The 17,640-nt window shown below is 42.9% G+C and overlaps 6 protein-coding genes across 8 annotated transcripts; 5 read left to right on the top strand and 1 right to left on the bottom strand.

Annotated features, from left to right (window-relative positions):
• The first annotated feature begins 77 nt into the window (after positions 1–77).
• On the top strand, positions 78–1,378 carry LOC108145383 (cell wall protein DAN4-like). The gene has a single exon (XM_017270777.2). The coding sequence runs from the start codon at positions 150–152 to the stop codon at positions 1,167–1,169; it is 1,020 nt and encodes a 339-aa protein (XP_017126266.1). The 5' UTR covers positions 78–149; the 3' UTR covers positions 1,170–1,378.
• A 93-nt stretch (positions 1,379–1,471) lies between these two features.
• Positions 1,472–6,884, top strand: LOC108145341 (uncharacterized threonine-rich GPI-anchored glycoprotein PJ4664.02). 3 transcript variants are annotated; one of them, XM_041709910.1, is made up of 2 exons: positions 1,472–2,401; positions 3,446–6,884. In XM_041709910.1, the coding sequence occupies exons 1-2, from the start codon at positions 1,609–1,611 to the stop codon at positions 6,742–6,744; spliced, it is 4,092 nt and encodes a 1,363-aa protein (XP_041565844.1). In that variant the 5' UTR covers positions 1,472–1,608; the 3' UTR covers positions 6,745–6,884. The 3 variants fall into 3 exon arrangements, with proteins under 3 accessions (XP_041565844.1, XP_041565843.1, XP_041565842.1); XM_041709909.1 differs by having other exon boundaries at positions 1,472–3,904; positions 4,799–6,884; XM_041709908.1 differs by having other exon boundaries at positions 1,472–6,884.
• Positions 6,885–7,439: 555 nt separating this feature from the next.
• Positions 7,440–8,545, top strand: LOC121467700 (flocculation protein FLO11). Its single transcript, XM_041709901.1, has one exon. The coding sequence runs from the start codon at positions 7,471–7,473 to the stop codon at positions 8,527–8,529; it is 1,059 nt and encodes a 352-aa protein (XP_041565835.1). The 5' UTR covers positions 7,440–7,470; the 3' UTR covers positions 8,530–8,545.
• Positions 8,546–9,433: 888 nt separating this feature from the next.
• LOC108145342 (mucin-2) lies at positions 9,434–10,651 on the top strand. Its single transcript, XM_017270731.1, has 2 exons — positions 9,434–9,973; positions 10,058–10,651. Exons 1-2 carry the CDS (start codon positions 9,434–9,436, stop codon positions 10,649–10,651), a joined length of 1,134 nt encoding a protein of 377 aa, XP_017126220.1.
• A 911-nt stretch (positions 10,652–11,562) lies between these two features.
• LOC108145411 lies at positions 11,563–12,025 on the top strand. The gene has a single exon (XM_017270813.1). It carries the CDS (start codon positions 11,582–11,584, stop codon positions 12,023–12,025), a length of 444 nt encoding a protein of 147 aa, XP_017126302.1. The 5' UTR covers positions 11,563–11,581.
• A 777-nt stretch (positions 12,026–12,802) lies between these two features.
• LOC108145412 lies at positions 12,803–14,160 on the bottom strand. The gene is made up of 2 exons (XM_017270814.2): positions 14,106–14,160; positions 12,803–14,043 (listed from the first exon to the last, which is right to left on the bottom strand). The coding sequence occupies exons 1-2, from the start codon at positions 14,158–14,160 to the stop codon at positions 12,803–12,805; spliced, it is 1,296 nt and encodes a 431-aa protein (XP_017126303.2).
• Between the last annotated feature and the right edge of the window lie 3,480 nt (positions 14,161–17,640).

Below are 17,640 nucleotides of genomic sequence, written 5' to 3'. Positions count from 1 at the left end.
GATTTGACGCCCGTGTTCCAGTCCGGTCTTTTGTAGGTCTAGAGACAATCCACTTTATGACACCCGACAGACCGTATAAAACTGTTCGCATTTAGAAGCCGTCATTTTAGTTCTGAACTAACCGGAGCACCGTAGAATCTCTCTTCATAATGCTGATAAAAGCCATAGGACTGCTGTTCCTGCTTGCTGGTCAAGCTTGGGGGCAGTCCATTAGTTTTCCTGTTTACACCGTAGGAAGTATTGTCTCGGCTTTAACTGGAGGCGGTGGAGGCAGTGGAGGAGGTGGAGGAGGTGGAGGAGGTGCAGGACGTCCTTCAAGCAGCAGCAACAACGCTCAAGCTCAAGCGGACTACACTGACTATCTAAATCAATATTATAGCAATCTATGGCAACAGTACTACCAAGCTCAGCAGTACTACCAAGCTCAGGAGGCTTACAACCAGTATTACAACTATTACTATGGACCCTTCGGCCCTAACGCAAACAATGGACAAGGACCGCAGCCAGTACCGGAATCAACCACTGCAGCTCCTGTCACACCGCCGTCAACTCCAATGACCTCTACTGCCCTTCCTACAAGTACGGGAACGCCAACGACCTCTACTGCCCTTCCTACAAGTACGGGAACGCCAACGACCTCTACTGCCCTTCCTACAAGTACGGGAACGCCAATTATTTCAACCGCTGTAGCCGGCGAATCTACAACCACAGCAGCTCCACCTACTTCAACTGCAGTTGCTACTTCTCCAGGATCCGACACCACTTCCACTGCAGTAGCCACCACACCCACAACGACAGCTTCACCAACAACTTCTACGGCAGTTGCTACTACAGCAGGATCCGACGCCACCTCCACTGCGGTGGCCACCACTCCCACAACTACAGCATCTCCGACAACTTCCACTGCTGTGGCACCCGCAAACACCGATACGACTTCAACGGCAGTGGCGAATATGCGGTCTCAAACTACGCCTCTGCCCTACCACTATGTTCCCAGCGCTCTGAACAGTCCCTATGATCTGCACCGCATCAGTTCCAACCCAATTTACGTCCGTGGCTCCGCAGTGGCTTCGTCTGCAGCTCAGTCGTCGCCAGTATATATACCATACGAAAACATTTACCGTGGGGGACAGCCGTCTCCATACTTTGCATATGGCGGAAAAAAATAGAAGACTCATAGAACGAAAAATCTTTGGTGTAACTTACACATGCGACAATTAATTTATTCAATAAAAACGAACAAAAGAAAGCAAAAAACTATTTGCATTTCTTTCTCCAGATAATTGATTCCAAATCTAGGAAACGACGTTTTCAGAAGCAGAAGTCACACCACAAAAACGTGCCGAATGAATGGCTAAGTCTAAATGGTAAAGCTAAGAACTAATTAGCATCAGCTGCACCGATTACGATGTTCGCTAAGGCTCGAAACTTCCAAAATCTATAAACAGTTAAAATTTATGAAGTTAGATCTATTCAACCTTTTGTTACTATACATAAATAGTATTATTTTAATTTTATGACTTCAGTGGCTTGTATAAAGCTCCAGGTGTCCAGCCGCTATCAAATCAGTTCTAGGTTAACCAGAGCTCCGACTTATCTCAGCTCGGAATGATATTAAATACCGTCGGTTTGTTGATCCTGCTTGCCAGTCAGGCTTGGGGGCAGTCAATAAAAATAAGAATACCTGTGTGGGATGCTTCAACTATATTCACGCGAATCACCGGACTTGGAATCAACTTAGGAAACAATAACAATCCAAGCCCATCGAATAATAACCAGCAGTATAACGAATACACTGATTATTTGAACGACTATTATAATAACTATTGGGCAAATGCATACCAGAATCCAGGACAATATGATCCATATGGATATGGATACTTCGGACCATATGGCCCCTATGACCCCAACGAATTTCAAACTACAACAACACCTTTTCCATTGACTACAACTGCTGATGTGACAATATCAACTCAAGCTCCAACGACTATACCAACATCAACAAATCCACCCATAACTACAGAAACTGCGTCGACAACTGAAAGCCCGATAACGTCTTCTGCGATTCCCACATCAACAACACCAGATTCATCCACAACATCAACTACAAGTTCAACAACGGAGTCCGCATCGACAACTGAAAGCCCAATAACGTCTACTGCGACTCCCACATCAACAACACCAGATTCATCCACAACATCCACAACATCGACAACTGAAAGCCCGATAACGTCTACTGCAATTCCCACATCCACAACAACAGACTCATCCACATCATCCACTACAAGTTCAACAACGGAGTCCGCATCGACAACTGAAAGCCCAATAACATCTACTGCCATTTCCACATCCACAACATCCACTACAAGTTCAACAACAGAATCTTCAACTACAACTGAAAGTCCGATAACGTCTACTGCAATTCCCACATCCACAACAACAGACTCATCCACATCATCCACTACAAGTTCAACAACGGAGTCCGCATCCACAACTGAAAGCCCGATAACGTCTACTGCGATTCCCACATCCACAACATCCACTACAAGTTCAACAACAGAATCTTCAACTACAACTGAAAGCCCGATAACGTCTACTGCAATTCCCACATCCACAACAACAGACTCATCCACATCATCCACTACAAGTTCAACAACGGAGTCCGCATCCACAACTGAAAGCCCAATAACGTCTACTGCGATTCCCACATCAACAACACCAGATTCATCCACAACATCGACAACTGAAAGCCCGATAACGTCTACTGCAATTCCCACTTCAACAACACCAGATTCAACCACAACATCAACTACAAGTTCAACAACGGAGTCCGCATCGACAACTGAAAGCCCAATAACATCTACTGCCATTCCCACATCCACAACATCCACTACAAGTTCAACAACAGAATCTTCAACTACAACTGAAAGCCCGATAACGTCTACTGCAATTCCCATATCCACAACAACAGACTCATCCACATCATCCACTACAAGTTCAACAACGGAGTCCGCATCCACAACTGAAAGCCCAATAACGTCTACTGCGATTCTCACATCAACAACACCAGATTCATCCACAACATTCACAACATCGACTACTGAAAGCCCGATAACGTCTACTGCAATTCCCACTTCAACAACACCAGATTCATCCACAACATCAACTACAAGTTCAACAACGGAGTCCGCATCGACAACTGAAAGCCCAATAACATCTACTGCCATTCCAACATCCACAACATCCACTACAAGTTCAACAACAGAATCTTCAACTACAATTGAAAGCCCGATAACGTCTACTGCAATTCCCACGTCCACAACAACAGACTCATCCACTACAAGTTCAACAACGGAGTCCGCATCCACAACTGAAAGCCCGATAACGTCTACTGCGATTCCCGCATCAACAACACCAGATTCATCCGCAACATCGACAACTGAAAGTCCGATAACGTCTACTGCAATTCCCACATCCACAACAACAGACTCATCCACATCATCCACTACAAGTTCAACAACGGAGTCCGCATCGACAACTGAAAGCCCAATAACATCTACTGCGATTCCCACATCCACAACATCCACTACAAGTTCAACAACAGAATCTTCAACTGCAACTGAAAGCCCGATAACGTCTACTGCGATTCCCACATCAACAACACCAGATTCTTCGACAACATCCACTACAAGTTCAACAACGGAGTCCGCATCGACAACTGAAAGCCCGATAACGTCTACTGCAATTCCCACATCCACAACAACAGACTCATCCACATCATCCTCTACAAGTTCAACAACGGAGTCCGCATCGACAACTGAAAGCCCAATAACATCTACTGCGATTCCCACATCCACAACATCCACTACAAGTTCAACAACAGAATCTTCAACTACAACTGAAAGTCCGATAACGTCTACTGCAATTCCCACATCCACAACAACAGACTCATCCACAACATCGACTTTAAGTTCAACAACAGAATCTTCAACTACAGCTGAAAGCCCAATAACGTCTACTGCGATTCCCACATCAACAACACCAGATTCTTCGACAACATCCACGACAAGTCCAACAACGGAATCCGCATCGACAACTGAAAGCCCAATAACATCTACTGCGATTCCCACATCCACAACATCCACTACAAGATCAACAACAGAATCTTCAACTGCAACTGAAAGCCCGATAACGTCTACTGCTATTCCCACATCCACAACGACAGACTCATCCACATCATCCACTACAAGTTCAACAACGGAGTCCGCATCGACAACTGAAAGCCCGATAACGTCTACTGCGATTCCCACATCAACAACACCAGATTCTTCCACAACATCCACTACAAGTCCTACAACGGAATCCACATCAACAACTGAAAGCCCAATAACATCTACTGCAATTCCCACATCAACAACACCAGATTCATCCACAACATCCACAACATCGACAACTGAAAGCCTGATAACGTCTACTGCAATTCCCACTTCAACAACACCAGATTCATCCAGAACATCAACTACAAGTTCAACAACGGAGTCCGCATCGACAACTGAAAGCCCAATAACATCTACTGCCATTCCAACATCCACAACATCCACTACAAGTTCAACAACAGAATCTTCAACTACAATTGAAAGCCCGATAACGTCTACTGCAATTCCCACGTCCACAACAACAGACTCATCCACTACAAGTTCAACAACGGAGTCCGCATCCACAACTGAAAGCCCGATAACGTCTACTGCGATTCCCGCATCAACAACACCAGATTCATCCACAACATCGACAACTGAAAGTCCGATAACGTCTACTGCAATTCCCACATCCACAACAACAGACTCATCCACATCATCCACTACAAGTTCAACAACGGAGTCCGCATCGACAACTGAAAGCCCAATAACATCTACTGCGATTTCCACATCCACAACATCCACTACAAGTTCAACAACAGAATCTTCAACTACAACTGAAAGCCCGATAACGTCTACTGCGATTCCCACATCGACAACGACTGACTCATCCACAACATCCACTACAAGCTCAACAACAGAATCGTCAACTGCAACTGAAAGCCCGATAACGTCTACTGCGATTCCCACATCGACAACACCAGATTCTTCGACAACATCCACTACAAGTTCAACAACGGAGTCCGCATCGACAACTGAAAGCCCGATAACGTCTACTGCAATTCCCACATCCACAACAACAGACTCATCCACATCATCCTCTACAAGTTCAACAACGGAGTCCGCATCGACAACTGAAAGCCCAATAACATCTACTGCGATTCCCACATCCACAACATCCACTACAAGTTCAACAACAGAATCTTCAACTACAACTGAAAGTCCGATAACGTCTACTGCAATTCCCACATCCACAACAACAGACTCATCCACAACATCGGCTTTAAGTTCAACAACAGAATCTTCAACTACAGCTGAAAGCCCAATAACGTCTACTGCGATTCCCACATCAACAACAACAGACTCATCCACATCATCCACTACAAGTTCAACAACGGAGTCCGCATCGACAACTGAAAGCCCGAAAACGTCTACTGCGATTCCCACATCAACAACACCAGATTCTTCGACAACATCCACGACAAGTCCAACAACGGAATCCGCATCGACAACTGAAAGCCCAATAACATCTACTGCAATTCCCACATCCACAACATCCACTACAAGTTCAACAACAGAATCTTCAACTACAACTGAAAGCCCGATAACGTCTACTGCGATTCCCACATCAACAACACCAGATTCACCCACAACATCCACTACAAGTCCAACAACGGAGTCCGCATCGACAACTGAAAACCCGATAACGTCTACTGCGATTCCCACATCAACAACACCAGATTCTTCCACAACATCCACTACAAGTCCAACAACGGAATCCGCATCGACAACTAAAAGCCCAATAACATCTACTGCGATTCCCACATCCACAACATCCACTACAAGTTCAACAACAGAATCTTCAACTACAACTGAAAGCCCGATAACGTCTACTGCGATTCCCACATCAACAACACCAGATTCACCCACAACATCCACTACAAGTCCAACAACGGAGTCCGCATCGACAACTGAAAACCCGATAACGTCTACTGCGATTCCCACATCAACAACACCAGATTCTTCCACAACATCCACTACAAGTCCAACAACGGAATCCGCATCGACAACTAAAAGCCCAATAACATCTACTGCGATTCCCACATCCACAACATCCACTACAAGTTCAACAACAGAATCTTCCAATGCAACTGAAAGTCCGATAACGTCTACTGCAATTCCCACATCAACAACAACAGATTCATCCACAACATCCACTACAAGTCCAACAACGGAGTCTGCATCGACAACTGAAGGCCCATCAACATTAATTTGCATAACTTTCCCTGAACTTCCTATTTGTCAGTCTGCCAAAGCATTGAGCTTTGAATTAAGTAAACCTGGGATGTCTGATATTGCGGCATCGGGCACTGTATTTAAGCCAGAGCAACCACTGGCAATAACTTCGATGCCCCAATCAGTGACTTCGCTCTGTTTCTTTTACCCTCGTCTGTGCCTGAAACCGGAGGAAGCCCAATTTGTTCGTCTCACCGACAGAAATGGAAAGCCCCTGTTGCTGATATCACCGGTTGAAGGACGATCCGCTCAATCTCAACAGCAACCAGCTCTTTGGCGTGCTATAAGTAGAACCATTAGACAACATGACTAAACTATCAAGTAGGCTAGGTAGGCATATAACGGAAAATATTATCTTTGGCCGAGTAGAGATATCAGGCAAGGAACGACCATAATCTGCTATAAATAAAAGACAAAAATTATATTTAAATTAAAAATTTGAAACAAATCGAAAATTCTTAAGTTAATATAGTGCGGAATGATACTGCAATATAGATACATACGAGAAATTCTAAAAACTATTTGCAGGATAAAAAGCAATGAAAAATATAGATTATTATTATTTTTTGATGAAAAAAATAGGGTCAGAGATGTCACCATCTCTGCGTCAACCCAATGTGTTTTGAAATGTGCCAGATTGAAAACTCGCTACGTGCCCAAGTACTAAAAATTGCCTTCAACATGTAGCTAAATATTTATTTCATATTTAAAATATGCTAATTTTATTAAAAGCTTTAGTTATTTTGAAAATGTTGGTATTAGTACAGCACAGAAATATAAATACGGAATTCTCCAATAAAAAGCAGCTTGTCTAACACTTTGACTAAGAAAGAACGTCGAACATTGTTGCTTTGTTCAATGGCAAACAATCAACCAGCTCTATTGACAATTGTATTAAATATAAAGCCATTGGGTCGCCTATTGCTCTGGGGCATCATCAGTGGTTTTTTAAAATTCTGATAAGTCTATAAAAACGTTATTAAACATTTTAGTAAGCTCAGTTTGGTTCAAGGCTTTAAAGTAACCTTATCGATTCGAGATGTTTTCGAGATACGCGTTCTATATATTAGTGATCACAATACCAGTATGGGGTGACGGTCCAGGAGGATCTTCCAGGTTGAACATGCCACTCTGGGATGTAAGTGATTTTTACTCACGGTTATTTGGCGCAGCAAGCACCACCCAACCTCCACAGGCGTCCCAAGGAAATCCATCCGCAGCTGCTCCTTGGAACGCTTATTACAACGCGCTAATTCAGGAAGCTTACCACAAAAAGAATGGGTTATACTCTTCAAGCAATCTGCAACCTGTTGATCCTTTGCCTCTGCCTGTACCTGTCCCAATGCCCCTCCCTCGTCCCCCTCGGCCTCTAAGGCCTCTGAGGCCTCAACTTCCGAATCGGCCAAGACCAAGGCCAACTAGAAATCCCACTAAAAGAAGCACGACAACCAGGCGGCCAACTACAACTACTATAAAAACAACAACCACATCAACGGCATCTTCAGTTTCTGTATCGAGTTCTTCATCCACTAGTGTTCCTACAACAACTGAGACGGTTAACAGCACAACAATCGCACCCACATCCAATTCAACGACAGAACAATCATCGACAACGGGAGGATCCTCTACAACAGAAGGCTCTTCCACTATAGGAATCAGAGGAAATAAACTAAAACAAGCTACTACAGGCAACCCGTTATATTCGTATCATAGTCAACTGCAAAGTAGTGCCGTTTTAACTCCAACGGTTCTAAGTTTCGAGGGACAACCAACCTCCTCTGGCTCCCTCCGTCCTGAGTTGCAATTAACTGTGCAGTCGGAGCCTCAGTCCATGACGACGCTGTGCCAAAACTATCCACGACTGTGTTCGCAGCCCGAAGAAGCGCAATATGTAAGGCTAACTGACGGATTTGGCAAGCCTATGCTTCTAATATCGCCTGGAGGCGTAGCTAAACCTGCACTTTTTACGACCACAATTGCACGTCCCCTTTACTCAAAACCAAGGCCTTTGGGTTTGCGGCCACCCCGACGAAAGAATCCCTCTAGGAGTAAATATATTTACCGTTTAATCAAAACAAAGAATAAGCAACGACTCTAACTAATTTCTGTTTAAATCAAATAAACAACCTACAAATCATTTTATATTGAACCAAAATATATACTAGAACAATACATTTAAGAATAAATACTTTTGAGTAAAAAAACAAAAAAGTTTGACCCCAACGTGGTCTTAAATGAAATTTATGGCAGCAGTTTTATTTATAGCTATTTAGCTTAATTCTTAAGTTTTTTTAAGATAAACCTAAAACGACTTTTAACAATCACTTCACGGTTTTCATTTCGCGCAAAGGCACGATGACCGCTTGGTGGAAGATGAGCATTTTTATCGAAAAAACATATTTTCAGATGAAGCTATTTACACTATGAGTAACGGGGATAGAAATTCAAAATATCATCCCGTTTTTGTATAGCCATCTTAAAACGCAAAGTTTTTGTGGGCTAACCTATATAGGCGTAATTGATATTTTATTTTTCCCAACTATGCAAAAAGCATGCAATGAATTGATGTAACTTTCCGATTAACTGAGAACTACAATGCAAGCTGCTGATATCAGTGCCTTCCCAAGCATGAAGAACCCGTTTCAGATCCAATCGAACTAAAGACAGCCATATCCATAGTAGACAACAAAACTACTTGCTAGATTTTGACTAGGATGACAGAGATAAAGATTACAAATAAGCTTGTAGTCAATAAATTATTATGTTCTGAAAGCCACCAGTCTCACTACTAGCTTATCACAAAAATAGAATGAACCCATGAAAATGCCAATACCGTGGAGTAAATAAAATAATGAGTTTAAGGATTGACCGAAATAGTTCTTAGTTTGTTGGCCTCTTATTTTATTGTCATTAGTGATTAATAATCCACTTTCATGGAACATTATGGAATATAAAAAGGCGTTAATGACCACTCCACACCAGTCTGTGCTTTAACTGGGAGCATGCAACTGCTAAGAAGTGTTGTCTTATGGATCTGGCTAGCAGCAGCTGGACCTAAATGTCTTATTTCGTTAACCGCGGGCTATCAGGTCCAAGTCCGTATACCCGTGTGGGATGTTGGAGGCATTATCTCACGTGTTACGGGTCTTACCAAGGGGCAAGCCAACAATCAGAAGAAGAAAGATCGACCCAACTATGAAGAGTATTGGGCGCCCTCATATGGATACTATGATCCTTCACCGCCAATTTATCCGCCGCCACCTTACTATCCATATCCTCCGTATGTGCCACCCACCAGTCCGCCGTGGCCAACACCTGGACCACCAACTAAGCCACCAACGAAGCCACCAACAAAACCACCAACAAAACGTCCAACTAAGCCACCAACTAAGCCACCAACTAAGCCACCAACCAAGCCACCAACCAAGCCACCAACAAAACCACCAACTAAGCCACCAACTAAGCCACCAACGAAGCCACCAACTAAGCCACCAACGACAACAGAGCCTCCAACCGATTCAACAACTGATGTGACAACGGAGATAACAACAGACTCAACAACGGACGCAACCACTGATTCAACAACTGTTGTGACAACGGAGATAACAACAGACGCAACAACGGACGCAACAACTGATTCAACAACTGTTGTAACAACGGACGCAACAACTGATTCAACAACTGTTGTAACAACGGACGCAACAACTGTTGTTACCACGGACGCAACAACGGATGCAACCACTGATGCAACAACTGTTGTAACCACGGACGCAACAACGGACGCAACAACGGATGCAACCACTGATGCAACAACTGTTGTAACAACGGACGCTACAACAGAAGCAACAACGGACGCAACAACAGACGCAACAACGGACGCAACAACTGAGGCACCAACAAATCCTCCTATCCGAAACCTCTGTTCAATATATCCCTACCTTCCAGAGTGTCAGAAAATGAAATCAGTGCACCTGAAAAACAATAATTTAAGCAATGTTTTTCAGCCCGAACAGAAGCTCTCGATCGAAACTATGCCACACTCGGTGACATCGCTTTGTTTCTACTATCCCCGCTTGTGCATGAAGCCCGAAGAAGCTCAGTTCGTAAGATTGTCGGACAAGAACGGAAGACCGTTGCTTTTAATATCCCCAGTTGATGGGAAACCATCGCAATCTTTGGCGCAGAATAGGTTTCGGCCAAACGGAAAAAGAGTTTCTTAGCCATTAACATCCGCAAATCGAATAATTAAAAGATGACCGTTTTTAAAATGAATAAATAACATATTTTATATGAATCAAATCTGTCTCTGATTCTTTTTATTTATATAATAATCCATTATTTTTAACAGACCTAATACCATGTATTGCTTTGTTGAACCTCTCCTCCAATTTTGTAAAATCGATCCACAGCAGCAAATTTTCTGTTAAAATTCACAACTTTTAAGGTTTAAATGCAAATCTTTTTTAAGGTCAACAAAATGAAATAAAGTTGGCTCAACACGTCTGGATTCAACGAATATTAGATAATTGGGTTGATGATCGATAAACGTTGGTTTTTTTGGCAAATGTATTCCCGAATTTCATGTGGAATCTGAACTTAACACGTGCTTTTGCTATCCAAACCTCTGTTCTAGCCCGAGGAGTCACTATTCGTTTCTGTCATTGAATGCGAGATGGCAGTACAAGCTGGGAGGGAAATAAACAAACTGCCCTCAGGGCTTTTAAACAATGGATGACTGAGACCCACGCGAAGACCTGACTGGCAGAGACCATAAAAAACATATCTTACCGAGCGATCGAAATTAACAAAGCTGATATAATCTGCGATAAATACAGTTCTTGAAGCTTAAATTAAATCAAAACACTAAATTACAGGGCATTGAAACTGCAATGGTAATTATTAAAATCAGTAGGGGCTATCAGAAATTTAAATAAGAAATGACTAATAATATTTCGTAAGATACAAATTCTACTTTCTATATGATGCCCATTGGAACTTCATCCGCAATTCTTTTCACATGACAAAGTTGACAGCACTTCAATCGACTCTATTCAAGCAAACAGGTTTCAGTTGCCCCACTCCACTTGGTCATCTTTCCAATTCGACCAGTCCAAGTTCGGCTTCCTGAGGAGGTGGTAGGTGAAGTGGAAATGTGCTCCGTCGTTGGCTTTCGAGCCCTGTTCACGTTTTGCATTCTAGTTCTGTGGTGCGAAGCTGCCCCTACGATCCAAGATGAGGCACTGCAGCAACTCAGGCAGCTGACTTTGACCCAGGCGAAGCTCATTGCGGATAATTCTTCCGCCAAGTGTAGTCTTACCCCAAATCTTTGCGGCTGGCAACTGCATCTGTACGAGGGCCACGGATTCAGTGTGCCACTTATCCAGCCCGTGCAAAATCCCACCACGCGAGCACCGTCGAATGTTGCTCAAGAAGTCTTTGGATTGACCCGTCAAGAAAATGGACCGCAGCTGTTTATTGTGGCCGATGTTGAGCCCAAGTCGAGACGAAAAGTGCGAGGAAAAAGAAAACTCCGACGACGAGCCACTCTTAATTACTTGAGTAAACAAAAATTTGTCTTGCTGGTCGTTCAATAAATAACCAAAATAAATATACACACTTTAATCATTTACATTATCATCTCTCATTAAGCCCAATCAATCAGGGGCAGAGATTTATTTCGGCTGACTCACAATTCGGAGGCAGCCAGTCTGTGAAATAAATTCCGCAGACATAAAAAAGATTCTGAGCTCATTAATGTCGGCTCGATTCACGCTTTACCTGCCGTGAACTCTTTGGGCCGCGCATGGAAGCCGTCCGACCACTTTCAACTTTAACCTGCGACGCGTTGGGTCTAATGCCCATTAAGCTGTCTTCAAGTATTTAACTAGAAGTATGCCGGCACGGTTCTGGCATCCTCTATTTGTTTATTCAAATATGAATAGATGGGTTTTTAAGTGCCCAGACGAGTTATTGTTTTTGATCAGGGGACTTTTAATTAAGTCATCTTTGTTGACGCATTAAATAGAGATGTTGATGACTGTGCTGTGAAGTGATGGTTATTATGATTAATAGGGGCAGATATTTTAACTAAAAGTAAAAGTGGGTAAAAGGAAGGGGGAGTTAAAATGGGGGTTTGAAAGTATTAGTGGTTTAATAATCCTTTTACTTAATCAATATTCATTGTCTGTTTTATTACAAATCATTGTGACCATAAAACAGAAATGGTCACATTGCCGACTTACTAGCTATTTGATCAGTACACAAAGTTGATTTCTAGCGGAAATTCAATTCACCGTTCGGTCGGACACCCTATAAACACTAGTCCCGAAACCCCGAATACCCAAAGGGCCCGACCGTCGAAAACTCTGGCTTCACATATCATCCGTGGCACGTTCGTCGTCAGCATCATCGGCGATGGTATCATAAATCGTATTCAGAAATTTTCTAATTTCCGCATACGGGAGAATCTGCCACCAATTTGTCGTAGTTTCAATTTCCTCCTCCATTACTCCCGCGTTTGCAGGACGTCGCTGTGATTCCTGGCGACGTTTATCTTTGCCCTTACCCTTGCCCTTACCCTTGCTTTTCGTTGTTAAGGGACGATGCGTGCTGATTTCCGGTGATTGTGTTTCCAATTCCTTCGTCGGTTGCTTCGCCTTCGATGGACCACGACTTGGTCTCAGGATTGGGTTAGTTTCAGGGGATGGAGCTGCAGGAGCTGGGCTGGTGACAGCTTGGCTCGCTGACATCTTTGTATCAGTTTCATTGGACAACTTTGCTGCTGTTGGAGTTTGCTTTCGCTTGGCCTTCGGTCGAGGGGTTCGGGCTCTGGTTTCGTCCTTCCTCTTCTTGCCGGAGTGAACCTTTGTGCTCGTGTCACCGGCATTCTCCGCTGTCGGCCTGCTGACAAGCTGCTGCATTCCTGTCGATGCCATATCGATAATTGTCCCACTCGGGGCCATAGTTTTTTTCACACTTGTCAGGGACTCCGCCGCAGGAGCTGTCGTCGTGGCGTCTGAGACTGGGCCATCTTTTTTGCCGATGCTATCCTGTCCAAGCATGGTTTCTGTTTCTGCTGCATTGTGTTCGGGAAGCTCTGGCAGTGTCAGCTTCACCTTTAGCGGCTCCTGCTGCTCCTCCTGGTGCTGCCTTTGGGCCATAACTTCCTCGACGATTGGTTTACGTTCATGGTCGGTAGTCAGGGTATTCAATTGCACTATCTTCTTGGTCCCTACACTTTGCACATGGAACTCGTTCGAGTATAAATTCTCCTGTGCGTGCAGACCCGAGTTCATTTGCAGCGGCATCAATTGCATATTTATGGCCGAGTTCTCAATTGTTTTGCTTAGCTCGCTGGCTCGACTCTGTCCTGCCACTGCCAGGACCTCAAACTCATCGTCAAGGTTCCTATAGTGGGACCTCTGGTCGGCGGATCGGCGACTGTTTTGGGAGATCTGCTGCAGTAGGTGATCCATGGGGGGCGGATCCGCCGAAGATCCACTGGCCATCGCCCGGCGACCGGCGAGGTTCATCCGAGGCTTGTTGTAGGCATAGACATCGACGTTGAAAACTCCGTGGGAGGGGGCTCGACGCCAGTGTCGGGCAGGAGTGGCTGCAGGAAAAGGTAGTGAGCAATCACTGTACTTTCACTTAAACACCGTTTAGGGGGCTTACCTTTGGCCACAAAGGCACACGACTGGATTAGCAACAGCAGCAGGGGCAGCTTCATTCTGGCTAATACATATTTTAGGCGTTGGCCCCGGCTACGACTAAACCGATTTTGGACCACTCGACCAATTTTATGGCCATCCGATTTGGGTCAGTCCGCAACTAATTTGCATTGGCGATTCATGTTCGCCAATGTTCTAGGAATGTGAAAACACAGTGGACCCCACCGAAGCTCAAACCGATTGAAATCTAACATGTATGGACATGGAATCTCGTCGACGTGACGGTTCACTGTTCAGGGGAACTGGTTTTCCTGAATCGATTCCGAGCAACGGCACTTTTGACTTTTGCCAAGACACAATGGTTTAGTTTCGGCCCTGTTGTCAATGGCCAAGTTAATGCCGTGCCATAAAATATAATTGTGTTGCCACATTGGTCGAGCCTTGGCCAGTTTGTGTTTTCGGTTGCTTGGTCAAAAGTAGCGAAAGTTGAAAGTTGTGCTTAGCATTACAATGCCTGCTAATGGAAAGTAATTGCCAGCGAATTCCGGAGAATGCAAAACAAGAATCCATTAATTTTAAAATATTCTTAAATTCACGTTTGATTGAAACTCTTAATCATCTATGAAATTTTTTTAGAAATTCCAAGAAAATTGAATTTTTATCAAAACAAATCTTGAGCTTCTAAAGATTTTACAAATAGAATATGATGGCTTTCTTTAATTCAAAACGATTCCATTTAATTTTTAAATCATATATCTGGATAAAACACTTTAATAAATTAGGCTTTTTTAAAAGCAACTAAAACCGAAAACTATTAATTTGGAAGAACTTTTATGCGTACAAAGGTTATTCAAAACCTAAACAAAAATTTTAAAAAATAGAAGTTTTTATTTATTTTTTTAGTGACAAATGCTAAAAAAACGAAATTATAATTGCCCTGCAAGAAAAATGGAAATTTAATTCGAACAACCATTCGGAAAAGTGATTTGCTTTAAAGAGCTTGTCAAAAACAGTTGACCAAGAGTCAGCAAGAAGCAAACAAACAGCGGGTAAACAAGCCAACCCGAGAACAGAACGGCTGACAGTTTCCACTCGGAGCACTTAAGATAACTTTGCGACGAGCCAGGCCGGATCACGGGGGCGGCGGGGCGTGGTTGGCGGTCTGAGCTGAGCTGATGATGTCCACCACCAGTGGCAGATTTATGAAAACTGTTGACATTTAGTTCTTCGAACCGTAAACTCTGAGCGGACTCAAGGCAGCGGAATTTACATTCAAACAATGCAGGCCGCAGCAGCAGGACCACACTGCACAGGACATAATGCAAAAGGAATCGAAGGAGAGAAAAAGCGGCCAGCAGAAAGCGAACAGTGAAAAAAGCCAGATGACAGGCGGCCAAGGAGGACAAAGGCAATTGTGCTGGCATGTGAAGGAAGGCCTGTAAGAGGCGAGTGCTGAAAAAACGGGCGAAATCTCTATCCTTGATGCGCTGCAAAAAAAAAAATTATTAGAATTCAATATTTTCTTACCTTTTTCCTTTCGATAAATAATATTTTTAATCTAAACTGGCACCATTTGTAAATTTCGATAATTGTAATTGTAAGCACTAAACTTATTTGCAAAAATATTATTATCTCAATTCCATTCAACGTTCATGGGACCATAATCACAGAAACAAATTTTCATGAACAATTTAGTTACTTAAACAAAAGGCTTGCTTAAAATACAATAATTTTGAATTTTGTCTTTATTCCAGTGTAATTTATTGCCTTTACTCTGTGTTATATGCAATTCGAATGGCGTCGAATTTTATGTAAATATCTGGTTTATTAAGGGAACTGCGCAGATAATGCGATTGAATAGAGGGTGAACCTTCAAAAAGGATAAACACAAAAATTGCTTCGATGGGAGAAGTCAGAAAGTGTCTACAGGAAACAGTTGCAATACCAACCTTACGTAATCTGAAGTGGCACTTTTGATTCTTCAATCGAGTTGAGGGCATGGAAAAGACGATGACATATCCGCTGACGTTGAAATGCCTTGCACTGGACAAGTGCTATGCGAATGAGGATGAGGATGGGGTTGCGGGGCAGGCCTATGCAAATAAAAACAAGGAGAGGCCGGGCGAGTTGAGCGGTGACGAAATGAGAGGGAATGAAAACAAACGGGCTTAGCACTAAGAAAAAAATTTTATCACAATACCGGTATATTTATAAAGTCTCAAAAAAATTTTAAATTTTTCCATTTACATTCCAATTTTTAGCAATAAAATTTTAAAAAGTAATGTTTGTGTGGGCTAAAATGGCATACATTAATAAATTTTTCAAATTTTTTATCAATTTTGGTAGGAGGTATAGACAAAAGTTTATTTAATAAGACAACTTTTGATACATATGTTTCAAATCATTTGAACGCGGCAGGATGCAAAAACGTTTAAGAAAATTTTGTAATAGTTTAAAAAATGTTAATTCAACTTAATTAATTAGATAAAGGCAGTTGGTTTGTACACCCTAAGCATTTCATTCTTTTCAAAAATTTATTGATAGCCACTTCGGAAGCATTTTTTCCGGTGTAGTCAGAGAGCGGAGGGAGAAGATATGAAGTTACTGTTGTTGGCGTCTTAATTAAGCAGCTCAAACAGCAACAACAATTAGTCGTGTTGCGACTCAGACGAAGTTGATTGTTATTTTCGCAGTGTCCTGAGTGACAGAACGAGGTGAAAGGATAGTGAAATGCAGAGAGGGAGAGGGGAAACAGAGCTGTACTACTTGCACTTGTGGTTGGCTTACGACGAGACTTATTCAACAATTATTTCAATCGAAATTGCAGCAAGAAAATGGGTGAGAACTTTAAAACTTTTCCAATTCCACTTTAAGTTGCCGGATTGTTTACGGTTTCGGTGTTTTTCTTGTGCTGTTGTGCCAGCAGAAACACACAATTTGCTTTGTCATTAGACGAACACTTTAGGCACTCGACTGCGCTCTTTATCTCAGCCCATCTCTGTCATCTTTTGCCTTGGCTGCTCATTTCCAGCTGGCCGTTTCTTTGTCCTGCTTTTATTTGACCATTCATTTGTTGCATTCGCCTGGCCAAATAATTGGCGAGTGGGAGCGAAAGGGACGCACCTATCGGGAGGGAGCGGGACGGACTGATATCCATTCACAGCATTTTGCACATTTTCGCTTAATTTGAATTTTTCTATGCAAATGCTGTGCACCGAGGAGCGGTAACAACAGAAAAGCATCCGAAATTCAACTGTTTTTCGTTAAATAATTCTATTTTATTTTGCGTTATTTTTTTGTTCCAGCTTTCGTCTGCGCCAAATTGTTATTGCAATTTTCTTTGTGTACTTTTGTACATTTGTATATTTTGCAGCATTCGTGGTTCACTGCGCTGTCGTTTATTTGATATTTGTATTCCTCGGTGGATATATCCCCCAAAAAGGTAGTTCAACTTTCTAACAGGTCCTCTCGGTGGGGGAATACCCTCGAATTGAAGCTGGTTGGATTTGTGTAGATGATTGTTTTCAATTTTATCGACG

The sequence above is a fragment of the Drosophila elegans genome, unplaced genomic scaffold (assembly GCF_018152505.1).
Source record: "Drosophila elegans isolate 14027-0461.03 unplaced genomic scaffold, ASM1815250v1 contig_520, whole genome shotgun sequence".
In the NCBI taxonomy this organism is placed as follows: domain Eukaryota; kingdom Metazoa; phylum Arthropoda; class Insecta; order Diptera; family Drosophilidae; genus Drosophila; species Drosophila elegans.
The sequence above is the reverse complement of the archived record's forward strand: the minus strand, read 5'-3'. Positions and strand labels throughout refer to the sequence as shown.